The 18,141-nt window shown below is 48.5% G+C and overlaps 2 protein-coding genes across 4 annotated transcripts in view; one reads left to right on the forward strand and one right to left on the reverse strand.

The window, feature by feature from the left end:
• Positions 1-12,968, forward strand: part of PHAF1 (phagosome assembly factor 1) — a 56,842-nt gene extending 43,874 nt beyond the window's left edge. For all 3 annotated transcript variants that reach the window (XM_043983041.1, XM_043983044.1, XM_043983042.1), the window contains 8 exons: positions 3,073-3,206; positions 3,899-3,982; positions 4,832-4,914; positions 6,301-6,344; positions 7,548-7,591; positions 8,249-8,307; positions 9,296-9,368; positions 11,049-12,968. In XM_043983041.1, the coding sequence (XP_043838976.1) occupies positions 3,073-3,206; positions 3,899-3,982; positions 4,832-4,914; positions 6,301-6,344; positions 7,548-7,591; positions 8,249-8,307; positions 9,296-9,368; positions 11,049-11,135 (608 nt within the window). In that variant the 3' untranslated portion in view covers positions 11,136-12,968. The remainder of the gene's footprint in view (positions 1-3,072; positions 3,207-3,898; positions 3,983-4,831; positions 4,915-6,300; positions 6,345-7,547; positions 7,592-8,248; positions 8,308-9,295; positions 9,369-11,048) is intronic.
• Positions 12,969-15,093: 2,125 nt separating this feature from the next.
• B3GNT9 (UDP-GlcNAc:betaGal beta-1,3-N-acetylglucosaminyltransferase 9) lies at positions 15,094-17,330 on the reverse strand. The gene has a single exon (XM_043983045.1). It carries the CDS (start codon positions 16,730-16,732, stop codon positions 15,524-15,526), a length of 1,209 nt encoding a protein of 402 aa, XP_043838980.1. The 5' UTR covers positions 16,733-17,330; the 3' UTR covers positions 15,094-15,523.
• Positions 17,331-18,141: the final 811 nt, after the last annotated feature.

The raw sequence follows: 18,141 nt of genomic DNA on the forward strand, positions 1-18,141 counted from the left end.
ATAAGCAGGGCTTGAAGTTGGGCAGAGGGGGGAAGGGGGCAAATTTCAGCTTAATGTGAGATGCTTCCGAGTAATTAGAACATTCCAGAAGTGGTGTGGGCTGCCTTAGCGAGCATGAGGCCATGGCGGTTAAAGTGCTAGACTTAATCATTTAAATTCCCCCTCTTACACTTACACTCTAGGCAAATTGCTCAGCCTCGGACTCATCTGTAAGATGGGAATAATGTGAAGCTCAGATCAGATACACACACACATCTATGTGTATAGATATCATATAATGGGTTCTCCCTCATTATATCCAGGTGAGGGCTGGATGACTACTTTTTAAGTATGTTCTAAAATGGGTTATACCTCTTAGTTTTCAAGAGCTAAGCTAATTATCTGCATAAAGTAGATTGCAGTATTTGTCTGTATCCAATGCTGCCTACTCAGGTTCCTTCACAAAGCCCTGCTTCGGTGCCTTATGATATATAAATTGTTTGTTATATAAATTACTGGGGGACTAGGCTGAGTTTTCTACAATATTACTAAATTAAATATTAATGACTATTGCACCAGTTTTGGTAGCATTTATTCTTAATTAATATCACATGTCTCCCTAACTTCCCCACTAGTCCTAGGCTTACAAATGTAAACAATTACATACCCAGCGTATTGAGCCAAGAGGAGAGGGCGAGTGGAGAGTAAAGGAAAATCCAGGGGAAAAGAGAGCAAACCCCTTGTGGTTCCAGTCTTTTTCCTCTTTTCAGTAGAGGCGGCTTCTTACACACTGATCAAAGCTCATTGGCTAGCATCATTCAGTTCCATTGGTTGGCATGGCTTGAGGCCGGTCCGTATTAAAATGAGCTGTGTGTTGATGACATCAGTGTCTAATAGAAACGACCCCCTGAGGGGCAAAGTCAATGTCCAGATAGGTGGGCTTCCTCCTATCAGTTCACTGAGCTAGTCAGAGAGTCTATTCTCCACCTCTATTGTATCCTTAGGCTGGTCCCAAAAAGAGGTTAGCTAAAGTTCCTGAACTGAACTTTCTAAATTAGGGGTGAAGAGAAAGGGTCCCCCCCCAAAAAAAACATTATTAATAATTATTTTCTCACAGAAATAACTCTTCATTTTGTGAGAATTGGAATGACATCCCCTGCTGGGAGGGACATTGTAAGCTCTGGCCTGAAAAGAAACCATGTGACTTTAGCATCTAGAAGTGACTTTTTTGGGGTTTCAAAGGTCAGATCAGTGTCAGGAAGTGATGTTTGCTGCCTGTGGGTCCTGTCAATCAGAGCTACCAACCAATTAGCTTGAAGGGGCGGGGCAGCCCTGTTACCTGTTTCACAGGAGGCTTCTGGGAGGAGCGAGGCTTTTCATTTCGGGACTACAGCTTGTCGGGAGGATAGATGCTAGGCTCTCTTAGATGAAGTTTGCTTTTTACCTCTCTCTCTTCATTAACTTCTGATGCACTTTAATAAATACTTAAAAGTTTAAACTCTTGCTAAAGCTTCTAATTTAAAACAACTACTCATTAGATTTTAGACATCATAGCTAGAATTTTAAGCCCTTACAATTTACAAACACTATGTCAGTAGAACACAAGCTACAGTTGGTTCTACCATGCTGTAGACATTTCAAGTACAGTCCCTGCAGACTGATCTGGCCTTGAATGTTCAGTACTTTTATCTTGGACACATAGACAGAGACCAGAACCCGGAATTTGAATAGAAGAAAAAGCAGGCTAGGTTACATTGGGGAAATCATGTACCCCAGGCTTCTCCCTGAAACAAAGGACCAGCTTCTTTTTAAAGTGTGCTTTATTTTAGTGCCTTTACTTCAGAGTCATTGATGGGAGAAAAGGGGAACCTCCACTGCCTCCAGATTTAATCCTACCTTCTGACCAAAACAAGCAAAAATATCTGTTGGCCATTTCTAACAATGTTTACCACATCTGTCTTAGTCCTCTTCTCTCTGCTAGGAGGCAAAATTTGTTTCTCTCTGTTCTGTGGGAGCTTCTTATCTAGTTCTTTACTGAGTTCAGCTTCCACTTAGTGAGCAAAATTTTATTTACAATGTTGGTGTCATATATTTCAGTTTCTTGGTTCTTTTTAAAATATGCATCAGTTCATTCAAATCTTCCTAAGGTTGTCTGAAGTCATTGTTTGCTATACAATAATAATTAACTACATTCACATACCATAATGTCTTCAATCATTCCTTAGTCAATAGACACCCCCTTTCCAGTTCTTAGCTACCACAGAGTGCTGCTGTATTCAGAGACCCATCTTTTACATGTCAGTAGCATTCAAAAAGTAGTAAATCGGGGGCGGCTAGGTGGCGCAGTGGATAAAGCACCGGCCCTGGATTCAGGAGTTCCTGAGTTCAAATCCGGCCTCAGACACTTGACACTTACTAGCTGTGTGACCCTGGGCAAGTCACTTAACCCCCATTGCCCTGCAAAAAAAAAAAAAAAAAAGTAGTAAATCATGGAATTTCAGGTTTCAAAGAGTTAAAGTTGAAGGTCTCTTATAGGACATTGGAGAGGTTCTGCTGGGTATGAGGAAGCTTCAGTATATCACCAGTCTTGTGCTGGAAAGCAGTGTCAGGATATATGATAAGAAGAGGAGGTGGATTGGTCACATAGCATAAGCAGCATATAACTGGTACATTAAAGGGGTCCTATCAAAAATTGGAGGGAAAATAAGAGTTACCGAGGAGGACTTGGAAGGGCTAGGTTGTGATCTGGACTCTTGGAGGGAGTGGTCACATTCATGGATTATAAATCCATTCTATAACTCAGGCTCATTTATTACCTAGGTCCCTACCTACTGCTAGTCACTATGCATGGGTAATTTGTTGGAGGAGCAAAAGTTCTAAAAGGTGCTGTCCTGAGGTTACCCTGGGTAGGGCTGTTGTCCATCCCTTCTTCCCCCTCTATGCTCTGGAGATTAACAGAGAACCCTGTCTCACCTGTTCTCTCTCCCTACATCCAAAACTATTAAGGGGGAAATACAGCAGGCCTTATTTGAGAGGCATAACAATCCCCGGTTGTGCACCAGAAGTGTAAATGCTTTCCTTGGTTTTCCATAGGTTGTGGCCCAGGAGTATTAGCAGATGCCAAGATGCGAGTATTTGAACGTTCTGTGTACTTTGGAGATTCGTGCCAAGATGTTCTCAGTACACTGGGCTCTCCACACAAGGTTTTTTACAAGTCAGAAGACAAGGTAGGAAAAAGAATCGTTAAGTGAAGCAGATTTCAGTCATTTGCTGTATGTAGGTTTTTAATTTGTTACGTTAGTAAGTAGTGGAAACTTCATAGGTGTAGTTCCTTGTCATTGACACAAATTTAAGTCTTCCTGGGGCAGCTAGGTGGCGCAGTGGATAGAGCACTGGCCCTGGAGTCAGGAGTACCTGAGTTCAAATTTGGCCTCAGACACTTAACACTTACTAGCTGTGTGACCCTAGGCAAGTCACTTAACCTCAATTGCCTCACTAAAAAAAATTAAGTCTTCCTGATAGTCTTGGGTTTTCTGTTGTGTGCACTGCCCTCTTTTCTTCTGTTCCACTTGCCATATTTGAGGAGCCCTTCTCTTGACTGAACAGAAGACAGTGCTCCTCAGCCCTCTCTCCCTAAGGACCTTTTTGATGTCAGCAAGCTTGTTCTTCTCAAGTCAGGCAGCCCTCTGTAACTCAGAATCCATCATGACTTCTCCCTCATTGTTCAGCATTGCGTCAGTAGAATTTAGATCCAAGACGGAACAGGTTTTTAGGATGCTTTTTTTTTATAAATACAATTTCAGTGCACTCCCCAACATGGTACTTGCTAATTTAGTTTCTATTAATGCAGTTTCAAATATTTTACTTTATTCCATGTACCTCAGTAACTATTTGAAATTTTTGTTTTGTTTTCTAACAGATGAAGATTCATTCTCCTTCTCCCCATAAGCAAGTTCCATCAAAGTGTAATGACTATTTCTTCAACTATTTCACTCTTGGGGTGGTAAGTTGTAATTCCTCAAGACTTTAAGACTGGAAAAGATCCAAAATTTTGTGTGGGCACATTTTCTACCAGTATGTATCACGATGCCTGCAAGTCTCAGTACACTGTCTGGTGAATCTTTCCACACTTGCCTAGGCCTGACCCGTGGACATGCATTTTGTCACTGGGTTACTCTGGAAGGCTTTTCACCTTGGTAGGACTTGCATAGTTTATGCTTGGTCTGCAGAGCTGAATGGGGGGGCGGGGTGGGGAAGAGGACACCTGCTAGGGGCAGCTTTAGATTTCCCCTTAGAACTGTCCCAAATGTCAGAACAGCTCAGGTGGCCAGTTTAGTGTGGACCAGAGAGGCCTTGGTTCCGTATCTTCTCTCTGTATCTCACTGAAAAACACTCAGACCTAAGGCTTGGAAAGAAGTCACCATTATTTACCACTTGCAAGTTCATGTTCTTTCTCACTAAGGTCAGACTTTCAATGGCATTTCAGTGCCCTCTTCTCAGCACTGAAGAAAGATGCCCTGATTACAGGCTCTCTCTGGATCTCTACTTGGGTTTCTCTTATTCTACCACAGAAAAGTGAGAGTGTACATTTCAACCCTGGGAGGAAGGTGCTATTGTTGTCCCCATTTTATGGATGGGGAAATTGACACAGAAAAGTTGTGACTTGCCAGGACTACACAGGTAGTAAGTGTCTAATGCTGATTTGAGCTCAGGTCTTCCCGACTCTAGGTCTAGCACTCTTTTCACCACAACCTATTAATTCACCCAAATCCAACTATGTTTATGACCTAACTAGGTTTCTTATTCACAAGCTAACTTCCCTTCTTGTTTCAAGCCTCTGTTCTTTCTGTAGGATATTCTTTTCGATGCAAATACACACAAAGTAAAGAAATTTGTTCTGCACACCAATTACCCTGGGCATTATAACTTCAACATGTGAGTATGACTGTACCCTCTTAGGACCATTTTTGGGAATGAAGCAGGCCATCTGGATTTTACTTTTTGACTTTGAGAAATCCATGTGAAACTGATTCCTGGGCTAAGGTGGAATTCCCCAATGACTTGTACCGGGAACCAGGCACAAGAGCCAAGATCAGGACAGTGACTGATTGGAAGCTCTGTGTGCATGCTTTCTCCAGGCCTTGCTACAACCCATTTATTTTACCCTCCCCAATGTTACCAGAATGGCTGCCTGACTTTGGGGAAAGAATTTTTGGCCAGCTCTAGATTGACCCTAAAACCAAGATGCTTTACCCTTCCCATGCACCAGTTTTTTTGATTAAAATCTTAGCCACTAAACTTGACTCCCTTTCTGGCTCTGCAAAAGTTTACCTGCTAGCCTCATGGAGATAAAAGAGTGGAGAAAATGAATTTTTCTCCCCCACCCCCTCCAGGCTTCTGATGTAATGAACTTTTCAATGCTTTTAGGCTTCTGTGTCCTAGCTGCTGTCTTGTATTTAGAACACAGGAGGTAATGTCAGTTTTATTCTGCTTTATTTCTTGACTGTTGGTGTATATTTAAATGATGTCTAAGTATTTTCAGTGTTCTCCATTGGTATGGGACCTTCCCAAACTGATAGGCCTGACTAAGGAAGCCTCAGTAATGTGCTAAGTTGCTCGGGTCTTGTATCCAGGTCTCTTGCTTTAGTCTAGTGCTTGTTCAACTATTTGAGGCTGCTGAAATAGGTGATGTATCCACCTCCTGGGCCTTACCTGCTTTCCCTTCTACTAGAACTAAAAAATCTAGCACCAGTTGCCTTAGTAACTGGGTTCCTGGCATGAGCAGGCATAGCCCTGTTTTATTATAAGCGCTTCCAGGTTTCCCCATGACTTTCTTTAAAAGCATCATTGGTCTTTGATGGGAAGGTTGACATAGAATTTCTTGATGGGCAAGTGCTGGATCCTGGTTTGAGTACCATTGAAGCTTCATTATACTGTGCTGCTGCTGCTAGTTAGCAGAACAGGAAGGTGAGCATTTTTTAAAGAATTAAGAACTCTAGATAGCATAATAAGCCACTGAGATTCTAGAAGACCAATGAAGAAGAATGCTGCCACCTTCTGACTGATCGGCTGAATGAGACAAACATTTATGGACACGTTGGCTCGACTCTGCTTGTTTGTAACAAGTTTTAAGGGTTATGGGCAAATGGGAGGGAGAAAAAAATAAATGCTTGATAATTGAAAAAAAAAAAAGTAAAATTTAATTTAAAAAAGCAATGTGCTGGCGGTAAGGAGGCCAGAGCTTAGATATTCTGAGCCGTCTCCTTAGCTTTGGCAGCTGAGTGTGCTTAGCTCTTTATTCCTTGTGCCTTCTCTCTCCAGCTATCACCGATGTGAGTTCAAGATCCCTCTCACCATCAAGAGAGGTAAGCAGCATTTCTTACTGTCAGCAGCAGATGGTAATGCCTCCCAACTTACCTTGGTGAGGCCCAAGTGACCTGTGGAAGGGAAGGACCATAACTGACTGGCCTTTTTATCGCCATTCCTGGGACAGATTGCCTTAACCTCCGGGTAACCTTCCCTGGTGCCCCACAGCCACAGAGATATGAGTTAAAGAATGAATTAAGGAAAGGGGTGCAAAGCTTTTTGTCAGATGAGAGAACTGAGTCTGGGGAAGGGGGTGACTTGTCCTGGACTTGAACTCTGGTCTTCAGAGGTCAAAGCCAGGCCTTATGACTGACTATTCCAAGATGCTGTGTGAACTTGTCTCTGCCACGGGACACTGGGGGAAGCCGGCAAGGCAGGCCGGAGGCTGTACCACCAACCTGCCTTGCCAGGTCTCAGGAGAAGCCAGAGCTGCCATGGGAACATCTTTTCCCTACAGGGACAGTAATGTTGGACTTTTTTTTTTTTTTAACCATGACTCCATCATAGTGTAGCTTCCAGCCTGCCCTTGGCACAGCCCTGTGATAGTTATCGTTCCTTACTAGCGCCACACACCCACTCAGCCCTGCCCGTTCTATCTAGACTTCTGTCCTTCTACTTCTAGACAGTCTCCCTGTAAGGAGGAGAAGAGCTAGAGTAAATTCCCACTGGAGCTCTGAGCCCTTCCCTGTAGATCGCTGGCCCTCGGCCTTTGGGAAAGGAAGAAACCTCCATAGGAACCAGGCCCTTTGATTCCTTACTGACTAGCTTTTCCCCCACCAATCTAGGTCTGAAGTGCAGGTGGGACTTGGCCTGGGAGAAACAGGGCCTCCCGGCCAAGAGTCTCCTGGCAGCACTAGTAAGAGATTGTCAGTTGGCCAAGACTGGGGAAGAACTAAGCATGGGCTTGCTAAAGGAAGAGATACTCTTTATCATTTATAAGCAGTTAATAGCTCTCCAAATAATTTTGTTTGCAAAAGTATTTCTTAGCTATGTCCCAAACACCTAAGACTCTATAGACTTTCTACCTGGAACAAACCTTAAGGGATCCCTAGGAGAAAACGGCGGCCCAGATAATGGGAAGTGACTTGGCCAATGTCCCCCAGCTAAGAAGTGCCATGGCTGATTACAGATCTGCTCCACTGGGCTGCTGGAAACTAACTGAAAGGCAGCTTCCCAATGGCCTGTTTGTGTTCTTTCCTCAGAAAGTACTGATTGTCAGACTGAGACCTGCACCACCTATAGCAAGGTAAGCTCTCTTAGCTGGGAAGAACCAGGGGCCCCAGTCATCCAGGGCTCTGCAGCCAGCCAGCCACAGACTCTCTGAGCAGTGACCTTGGGCCACTGGACCCACCCTAGCTGTGGACAGGTGACTAATCCCACTGGGTAAAGGGGAGCAAGACTTTGGTTGCTGACCATACATACCCCTGTCTCCATCTTGATTTCAGCATTCTGTTCTAAAAACTGGCACAGCCAGAATGTTGGGTAGAGTCTCAGGGAACTGATAAGCTCCCAGCAGGGGTGCCCTAATATAAAGTCAGCCTGCAGAAGTTCAGACCTGAAATGACTCTTAGTTTACAGAGGAAGAAACTGAGGCCAAAACAGCTGACTTGATTATTGATGGTCATAGAACTGGTGCCTCCTGACTGCCAGTCCAGGGCATTTCCCACCATGCCACCGTGCTGCTGGACATGCTCAGTGTCCCCTGATTTCTGCTTTAAGGCTGAACACAGTGCTCCATCTTTCCCCATGTGCTGCTTTCTGTGGCTTTCTCCATTCACTGAACTCTGTAACCATGAAGATGGTGTCAGGGGTCCATGATATGGCAGCCACCTATCTGGGCAGGACCCAGGAAAAGAACCGAGAGCTTCCCTGACCCCTGCCCTTTCCTGTTTCTGTGTTGCAGTGGGATAATATCCAGGATCTCCTTGGGCATCCTGTGGAGAAGCCTGTTGTGCTTCACAGGTGAGGCTCCCCTTCTCCCCCTGCCCCACCAGGCAGGCCCTGAGGCAGTTAAGTCACCTTGATTTCTCCCTCTCTTCACATGAGGTCCCAGGGCCAGAAGTTCTAAGACAAGAAAAAAGTATTTAAAATGGGATGAAGGTGTATAAGCTTTCTTTTGAGGATCCGTCCAGGGGATGCCTTTACCCTCCACACCCTGAAATGGTCTCTCCCAGTATCTTAGGACAAAGAGCCAGGGGTGGGACATTAGGGGTCATCAGGTCCAAGTCCCTCTTGACTGAGAGCTGGAGGCCATCTAGTCCAAATTTAGGATTTTCTACGTGAGGAACTGAGGCCCCAGAGATTAAATGCCCAGTAGAGTATTAGAAATGATCATTCTAAATCCAGGACTATTTCTACTGCACTGTGCTGCCTCACCATTCTCATGACTGCTGGTGATGCTAAGTCAAGGCTGAGCCCACAGTCCACATTTGGGCAGGCTCTATACTATGCCATGGCCCAGCAAGGCAACTTGTCTAGGAAATCAGTGTAACTTGTACTAGCGGCTATTAAATCCCCCCGAGAGTATCATCAACGAAAAGACTTATAGATGGTTCACCCCCTACCCCTGACCCAGCTTATGTTAATTTAAAGCCTACCTCAGATATTAAAGTCAACCTTATTTTGATTTACCCTGGAGGAAATGAAAGGGGCATACAGTGTGATTTGCCCCATAGGAATGGCTATAATATTGGGATTAAGCCTCCTTCCCTTATACCCCACCATAGATGCATGCAGACATACATACAACAGAGGGCTGACCCTCTTCCCAAGCTTCCCTTTGGTGCTTCAAGATATCTCATTTCGATCAGTCTCCATCCCATCTGTCTCCACCCTAGGGTCAGTTTCCTGCCCTTCATTATTCCCAGATAAAGGTATCTTGGATGTTTGGATCTCTTCATCAGGCTCTCTAATGCCTCAGCGCTGTCCCTTTTGTCTCTTTCCCCTGAAGGTCATCTTCACCCAATAATACAAACCCATTTGGTTCAACATTTTGTTTTGGACTACAGAGAATGATCTTTGAGGTGAGCAAAACTGGCTTCCCTTGGTCTGATTGAAAAGAGCTGAGAGTGTGGATTGAATGGAGGTAGCTTTGTATTGATAGCAGATTTCACAGCATTTGAGCATGTGATTTTATTTGAATAAAAGGAGGTCCTTACTCAGCTCCTGTTAATTCATTTAAGTTCTGTAAATTCCTTGTAGGCAGGGCCCGTCTTTTACACCATTGTAACTTTCAGGACATAACCTCTCTCATACAGAGTGTACCTGGTAAATGTTGAAGCCCTGATGGTATTTGCAAAGCTTTGTGCTCAGCACTGGGAGATGAGAGAGGCAGTTAGGCCTCTTTATCACTTACTCTCTTAGGTGGGTTTGCTTAATAAATATTTGTTGATTTTCCCCACCTGTTAACAGAGTTGATCAATTCAAGATCCAGAATGAGACATGGCCATTTTGCTTGACTATACATATTTATTTTAAGAATTTTTTTTCTTTCTCTTTTCTTTTTAATGGAAGGGAATGTGGGAGGAAGAGGAGAAAAAATACATTTTAACTAGGAGAAAAAAAACCATAAAAGTTACATTAAAAAAAAACACTTGTTGGGGCGGCTAGGTGGCACAGTGGATAAAGCACCGGCCCTAGAGTCAGGAGGACCTGAGTTCAAATCCGGCCTCAGACACTTGACACTTACTAGCTGTGTGACCCTGGGCAAGTCACTTAACCCCCATTGCCCTGTAAAAAAAAAACAAACAAAAACAAAACAAAAAAAAAACACTTGTTGAATAAAACAAATTCCCTGCTTCAGAGGCCTAAAGCCCAGTGGGGAAAGATAAGATGTGCACATTGGCCTTGTAGCCAACTATACAAAGCCTAAGATCCTGAACACACATACCCTTCTGTGTTTGGAGAAGATTTTGGGTAGTGGAGGTAGCCTATGACTTGGAATTATTAATATTGTAATAGCTGTATTTCAGTATAATCGATTTCTTTTGTAATCCTTTGCTTTTCATGTATTGGTGTTTGTAGCCTTTCGTCAGCCTTCCAAAGGGGTCCATGACACAAGGTTAAGAATGCCTGGTGTTGGGGCAGCTAGGTGGCGCAGTAGATAGAGCAGTGGCCCTGGATTCAGGAGGACCTGAGTTCAAATCCAGCCTCAGATACTTGACACTAGCTGTGTGACCCTGGGCAAGTCACTTAATCCCAATTGCCTCACCAAAAAAAAAAAAAAAGAATGCCTGGTATTGTCCCACCTCCTCCTTGTACGGATGAGCAGGGTAGATTAAGCAGATTTAATACACAGAAGGAGAGGTGCATTTGGGGCTCCTAGGCTTATTTTTTTTTTTAAGCCAGAAGAAACCTTAGACTATAGAATATGAGAGGCGGAAGGTACCTTAGAAGTGGAGGAGGGGCAGCTAGGTGGTACAGTGGATAAAGCACTGGCCCTGGATTCAGGAGTACCTGAGTTCAAGTCCGTCCTCAGACACTTGACACTTACTAGCTGTGTGACCCTGGGCAAGTCACTTAACCCCCATTGCCCTGCAAAAAAACAAAAAACAAAACAAAAAACAGAAGTGGAGGAGACCATAGAACTTAGTGAAGCCGTACCTGTGCCAAGCCCAGGTGGCTGTGTCCTATGGAGGCTGTCTAGTAGAATCCCAGTTGGTGTGTCTTCATGTCGGCCCTGACCCTTGTGTCTCCCTGACCAGGTCATGCAGAACAACCACATAGCATCTGTGACCCTGTATGGCCCGCCCCAGCCCAGCACACACGTGAGGACAGCGGAGCTCCCGTGAAGGACGGCCCATCTCCTCAGCCCTCCCCAGGCCTGACCATACAGCGTGCCTTGACTAGCTGCTCCTTGTAGAGGACGGAGCACGGAGTGGGTTTTTCTTTCTTCCTGCCCTCCTCGGGGCAGCACAGAGCGGGTAGCCCATGACTCTTCCTATCGATGTGGAAGCTGTGGTGAAGGAACTGAACTTAATGGTATGAGGGTTTGGGCTGTCCCCTTACCTTTTCCTCCTGGCCTGGTCAGCCCAGCCCCCAGGGGCTGACCTCATCTTCTTCCCTGGCAGGAAGGGGATGGGGTAGGGCAGGCAGGGTGGCACAACTGCTGAGGGCACAAAGTGACTGCAAAGATTTAGAAGCACAAACTCTGAACTTTGAAGCATCTGGACACAGGTATCAATTAGTCTGTGTGTTTGTGTTGCCGTGTTGATGTAGTAGTCACATTTAAGAAAGCAAAGTTATATCTACTTATACATAAAACCTATATCTACATAGAGAGAACATACACGGTCATTCTGGGGCCCCATAGGACAAGTGTGCATATATGTCCTGACTTCTGGCACCGTGTGAATCTCTGTGTAACTTTCAAACTACAAGCAAGTCGCATGTGCGTATTACTTGGTTGTGACATTTGCACTACATCCACTTTAATGACTTGATAACTAACCACATTAACCCTGAAGAGGCTCTTCTGTGGCCTGGCCTGGCTGGCAGCCAGGTTGGATTCCACTTAGATGCGCTTTAAAACTTAGATAGAAACACATCCTGAAGAGCAAGTGGTCCCATTCTGTTTCCTCTCCTCCCTTCCCCATGCAAACCATCCTTGCCAGAATGGTGCAGCTTTTCCCTTGTTCCCTTTTCAGTCTAAGCCTTCAGTCTAAGCCAACCCTGGCCCAGGACAGAGTCTCCTTGATGGTTCTGGGATAACTTAGGGTCCCAGAGCTGGAGCCCCTACCAGTAAGGAGGGGAAAGGAGAGGAACGAGGCGCTACCTTCTCCTGGGCATATTTTCATCCTTTCATTCCCTCTGCATCTTTTATTTAATGCCAAAGTTTTCGCCAAAGACATCCTCTCCCTCTGTTACATTTCAGCATTCTGTACAGTCTGTTCCCCTAATCCCTGTCTGAATAGGTCTCTAACCCGAAGACACTGATGTACTCTTCCAGCTGGGCCGGGGAGTTAGAACGGCCCCATACAGCTCTCTTTGGGGAAAGTAGAGTCTCTGAAAATAATTTACCCTTTTTAGGAAAGAAAAAAACAAATGGACAAGAAATGTATAATTTTATCCCATTTTTAATATTTTGATGTAGCAACTTGTGATACATAGACAACAATTTTGTGAGGTTTTTCAAATGTGTGTACAGATTTTTGTAAATAAGACATTTTTGTAACTTTAACTCATGTACAGTATAATCCTAAATAGTTTACTGATGAATGAGAAAGTAAACCTGGTACCTAATGTTTTTGGATCCAGGAGCAGGGGGAACACTGCTCTGTGTGTGTGTGTGTGTGTGTGTGTGTGTGTGCGCGCGCGTGCGCTCGCCCTCGCGTGTGTGCCTGCGTGCATGTGTGTGATCCCTGTCACCATGCCATCTTCCCATGGGCTGTGACATTCTAGGCTGACTGGAACCACAGTTGGAAATCCAACTGCCGAGGGCCAAGGAAAGGAAGGACTGTTAGGAGCTACCTCTGTCCTAGGGGACCCCCTTGCCTGCTTCTCCCCTGCCTGCCCACCTGCCCTGCCTTTGTTCTGTGGTCCCTGTACATTCCCCAGCAGTGCATGTGTCCTGAAAGGCTAATAAAGCAGCGCTGTCCCTCGGGCACTGGCTGGCGCACAGCACAGCAGATGTGTGATTGCTTTTTGGTCACTTGCCTTTGGTGGCTTTCTGGGTCTGTGGTTGCTTGGGAGCCCTTGACTTGGGAGGGCTGCTTCTCCCTGTGGCCATAACAATTTAAGCAGCATCTCTGTTCAGATGCATGAAGTTCAGTGGATATCTCCACCTTCCTGGGAGGACCACTCCCTCCCTCTCAATGTGGCAGGGGGGCCAGAGGTGGGACTCTCCTTTTCCAAGGGTCTTTCCTCCTCTCTTAGCTCTGAAGCTTCCCTGTGTTCCACCATCATATCACTATCACCAGGTTGGACCTAGATACGCTCCATGAGCCCCCAGCAAACTTGGCTGCTTGCTGTGGACCTATCTACCTGGCTGCAGCTTTTCACATCATAGACAAACCCCTCAAATCAGCCCAGCCACCTCCCACTTTCTTGGCCCCTGTAAAGACCATCCTAGGCCTGCTGCCTCCTTCCAGACTAAACCTCACCTCAGTTACAGTGACTGTGCCAAGCTCTCATCCTGGAGCCCCCATCCCCAGTGGCTTTTCAAAGTGAGTAGAACTCACACAAAGCTAATCCTGCTCCCACCTCTTTGGGCTGTTCCAAGGATCTGAACTCTCAGGTCCAGCTTCTGTCAATAGATGAGGATTCTGACCATTTCCCCACCAGTCTGCCGATTCCTACAGTTCTGGGATAGTTTTCAGCTCAATAAACTGATTAAATGACTACTTTGTGCAAGGCCCTGGGAGGGGTGGGGGGGATACTCAGAGGGGATCTGAAGTCAGAGCCTACCTTAAAATAAAGGTAGGTTGTGACGGGAAGCACGGAAAGCCAGGGCTGAACTTAAGAGCTGAAGGGATCTCTGAGAACCTCTCTTGCTGGCCCATTGCTCAGATAAGGGAAATGACTCCGGACTTGGCTGCCAAGGCATTGTGATGCAATAGAAAGTGTCTCCGGTTTGGAGTCCTAAGACCTGGGTTTTAAAAGCTGTGCTGCCCTTTAGCAATTGGTGTCAAGTTGGGCAAGCTAACCTCTTTGGGCCATTCTTTCCTCAACTTTAAATGTCCCTAAATCTATGAGGCTCTCATAGTCCATGAAACCTGGTCCTGATTCTTATGGAAAGCGTTGAAACTTCAGAAAGTAGGCCAAAATATGGCGCCTCCCTGTAAGAACACAATCTACTTGGAGGTGGTCTTATTACATAGTAGCTTGAATAAGGCCAATGTGGGTGGGGAGAAGGCAGGTAGGTTAATGTATTTCAAAGTCCATACAAGGATTTGGGGACTGTCAATGGAGCAACTTTCATTAAGCACTTAGTAGTGCCAAGCTCTGGGTTAGGTGCCTGAGATACAAAGAAAAAGCAAAGGGGACCTGCCTTCAAAGAGTTCCAAATGAGAGGGCTGCACATAAAAAAGCCTGCCCAAGATTGGTAGAGGGAGGGTAACCTTGGAAGGACTGGGCAATACCTCCCCTTTATGTTGGACTAAATCCACTGTCCAAATCACTGCAAATTTGAGACATGGAAGGGGCAGGTAGGTGGCTCAGTGGAGAAAGCACCGATCCTGGATTCAGTAGGACCCTAGTTCAAATCCAGCCTTAGATACTTGACACTAGCTTTATGACCCTGGGCAAGTCACTTAACCCTCATTGCCCCGCCACCCCCCAAATTGAGACATGAAGTTAGGAATGATGACAACAGATGCTGAAAAAAGGAACTTATAAACCTTGGTAACAGGTTTAGGGACTGGAATGGGGCAGGGAGGGGAGGAGGCACTGAACCACTCCACACAGGCCCTCAAATGTGCAGTCACACACCTATATATACAGGAGTAAGCCTGAGGAGCAGGCTGCCTCAACCAGGCTGGATTCTGTCCCAAAAGAGGTATGGTATAGACCAAGACACAGATGGGGCATGAAAAGGCAGAGAGCTTGACCGCCTTTCCTTTATAAGACAAGCTAAGGGCAGGAGAGGGTCCCCTCAAACTCAGAAAACAGCGGCATTCGAGGCCTGGACAGGGCTGATGGGATGTGGACCCAATTCTACAGTCCAGGACTTGTGAAGGGGACCTGTGTGAAGACATTGTGCAATCCAGGGTGGGCCAAGTATGAAAGTTCAACTCCCTGCCCAGAGCCTACCCAGAAAGCTCAGCCCAGGCCAAGCAAGATGTTACTAGTGTGAGTGCAACTGATTTAAACTCTTCCTCCTGAATTGGGCTAAATGCTCCCTGCTGGGAACGGAGTGGGGTTCCACGTACCCCGTATTCGTATTCATACCTATATCTGCTCACGTTGTGACTGACAGATCCTTGAAGGATCTTGGGCCATTGCCTAGCACATAGCCGATTAAATGCACAGACGGTGAAAAACTGACTTCTAAGAACGTTTGCCTTCAGCCCTGCTAGCATCTAAGTACCGGATAATTAAGAGTGAGCTTGTTACCCGCAAGCAAAGGATTTAGAGCTAGAAGGGCCTTCATTTGACGGGCTGAGAAATAAGCCTGAGGGCCGGAAGGACCGCGGGATCTTCTCCCACTTTGCCCATGTCAGGTCCCACCCGTGGCTGGCCGCTAGGAGCCCCAGCGGAAGGGCTTCGGCGCTGCGTGGGTTTGGGCGCAGTCCGGCCCCGGCACGGCGTGCAGCATCTGCCACATGAGCCAGATGTCGGCGGCCGACAGCCCGTGCACCAGCACCAGCTCTCGGTAGAAGCAGGGGTCGAAGGTGCGCAGGTGCGGGGCGGCCGAGGGCGGCGGGATACCGAAGGTGCGGAAGGCCTGGTGTGGCTCGGGAGCCAGGCGCAGGCGCTGCAGGCACATGCCCAGGAAGACGTCGTCAATGGGGAAGAGCTCCACTTGGGCGCAGGCGGCCGCCAACCTGCGGAGCGTGGCCCCGGACAGCACGAAGCCCCCGCCCCCCGCGTAGGCCGGGTAGGCGCCCAGCCCGTACACGCCCTCGGGGATGTAGTATTTGCTGTCTCGGGCGCGGATGGGCCGTGCCTGCAGGATCACGTCCCCCGCCAGGAGGTCCCGGGATGGGTCCCGCGTCGCCACGAACTCCAGCAGGTTCTCCACGTGCACGAACACGTCGTCGTCACCCTTGAACACAAAGCGGGCGTCGGGGCAGAAGGCGGCCGCCCAGTCCAGGAAGTGGATCTCCTTCAGGGTCAGGTTGAAGAAAGTGTCATGGAAGGCCCAGAGCAGGATGTCCCCGTAGGCGCGGCCCTCGGCCCGCAGCAGGCCCTCCTGGGCCTGCGCCCCGCCCCCGCCCCCGGCCAGGCCCCGAGGGATGCCCAGCAGGAAGACCCGGCGTACCCGCGCCCCGTGCACTTGGCCCTCGGCACCCCAGGTCTTTCGCACCACCTCCCTCCGCTCGAAGTCCGCAGCCACAGACTTGACGGCGATGAGCAAGTCTGGCCCCGGGCCGCCCGGGAGCCCCCTGCACTTGTGCGGCTGATTGACGAGCAGCGGAAAGCGTCTCTTGTCCTTGTCCTGCAGGTAACGGCGGAAGTCGAAGGGCCCCGAGGGCGTCGGGGGCGCCGGAGTGTCCGCCTGGTAGACTGGGGGCTCAGCCCTGGCAGCCGGGAAGGCGCGCACCACCGCCGGCCCCCAGCCGGGCCGCGTGGGCATGGGCGGCGGGGCTGGCACAGTGACCGGCCTGGCCCGGGCGCTGGCCAGGCTGGCCGCGGGGGCCCCTGGCTCCCGCTGCGAGTAAAGGAGCAAGCAGAGCGCGGTGGCCAGGAGCAGGGTGAGCGCAGCGTCCGCCTTCCGCCTCAGCCTCATGGTCTTGGCCCCCCGGAGCCTAGGTCAAGAGCCCGCGCCTCTGGTGACCGCCTGCTGGGAGAGAGAGGGCACAGCTGACCGAACCACGGGAAGAGGGGCCTCCCTGGCCGGCCTAGAGAAGTTCCTTCTCACCCTGCCCACCCGCGGGGCCCAAGGAAAGGGGGGGGGGTGGTCACGTATAGTTTGTCCTATCCCGGGACAAAGTGCCCCCCTCAGCCACCAAGCCCTAAAGGACCCTACCCAGCCACCCCCACCGCTGCCCGGAGCTGCCTCCTCTCCTCTTGCATACTGAGCCCCGGTGTGGCTGTGGTTGTGCGTGGCAGATCCACACCCACAGGTGTTCTTAGCCTGACTCTACCAGGCACCGGGGAGCCTAAGACCAGCACGGGGGCAGTAGGAACTAAGAGACAGACCACAATGAATCCCTTTGAAGAAGCTGGAAGGAGCAGCCCACCCGCTCCTGCTTTGGGGCCCCAGAGACGCCAGAATTTTTGAATGTGTGGGTCAGAGAGCCTCCAGTAATAAAAAGGGGGAAGAGATGCGCTTCAGTGAGGAACTGGCTGAGTTGGTGGCTGGATTCCTTTTAGGGAAAATTAGAAACTCCACCCCCACCCCACCTTACACACGCCTTCTTGGCTACAGCACCCTTTATATCCCCCTCCCTTCATTCCCTACTGACGTCCCAATCAGCTATATTCTTCCCCCACTCCCTCAATCCTAGCTCAAAGACTACACCAGCCCAGAAAGATAGAGGTCTGACCAGTCTTCATACCTTCTTCCCCATCCCCTCCCCGATAAAAGTAATGCTCTCTCGGGCTCTCCCCGCAGGCACTGACAGTTCCCAGACAGAAAGATCAACCCAGCCTGTAGTCAGTCCCTCCTGGTATGTTCCGGGGCTGAGCCCCGCCTAGCGAGCCTCCTAGCTTGTGACAAAGAGCAGTTTGGAGAGGTTAGAGACTGGAGATGGGGGTGGAGGCGGGGGTGGGGGTCTGACCCTTCCCGGGTTAATAACAGAAACTTAAGGTTTGAACCACACAAACTTTCCTCTTCCTGCCCCTGCCCAGCATCAAGACTGCCTTCCTTCCAGACTTGGCAGACTGCTGCCCTCGAAGATTCTTAACTGTTCAGTCGCCTGGGGTCTCCGGAGACACAAACAGCCGGGCCAGGTCCCCACCGACCCTGTCTTGGGTACTCACCAGCGCACTCACGTCAGACTCAGGAGCCAGGCCCCGATCACTGGGCTTCCTTTGGGGGGCCCCGGGACACCCGCGGGTCCTCCTACCTTCGGCATCTGGGTCGCCGGGGTCGGGCATACGGAGCCCGGGCAACCCCAGCGCCTAGCTGGGGCCTGCGAGTGCAACGTTGGCAGGGGAAGAACCCCGGGCAGGGGAGGGGAGGGGAAGCAGAGG

Source organism: Dromiciops gliroides, chromosome 2 (assembly GCF_019393635.1).
Source record: "Dromiciops gliroides isolate mDroGli1 chromosome 2, mDroGli1.pri, whole genome shotgun sequence".
Classification (NCBI taxonomy): Eukaryota; Metazoa; Chordata; class Mammalia; order Microbiotheria; family Microbiotheriidae; genus Dromiciops; species Dromiciops gliroides.

Excerpts from the sequence above, each read along its gene's own strand:
- B3GNT9 (XM_043983045.1), bottom strand. The coding sequence starts at position 16,732 with ATGAGGCTGAGGCGGAAGGCGGACGCTGCGCTCACCCTGCTCCTGGCC.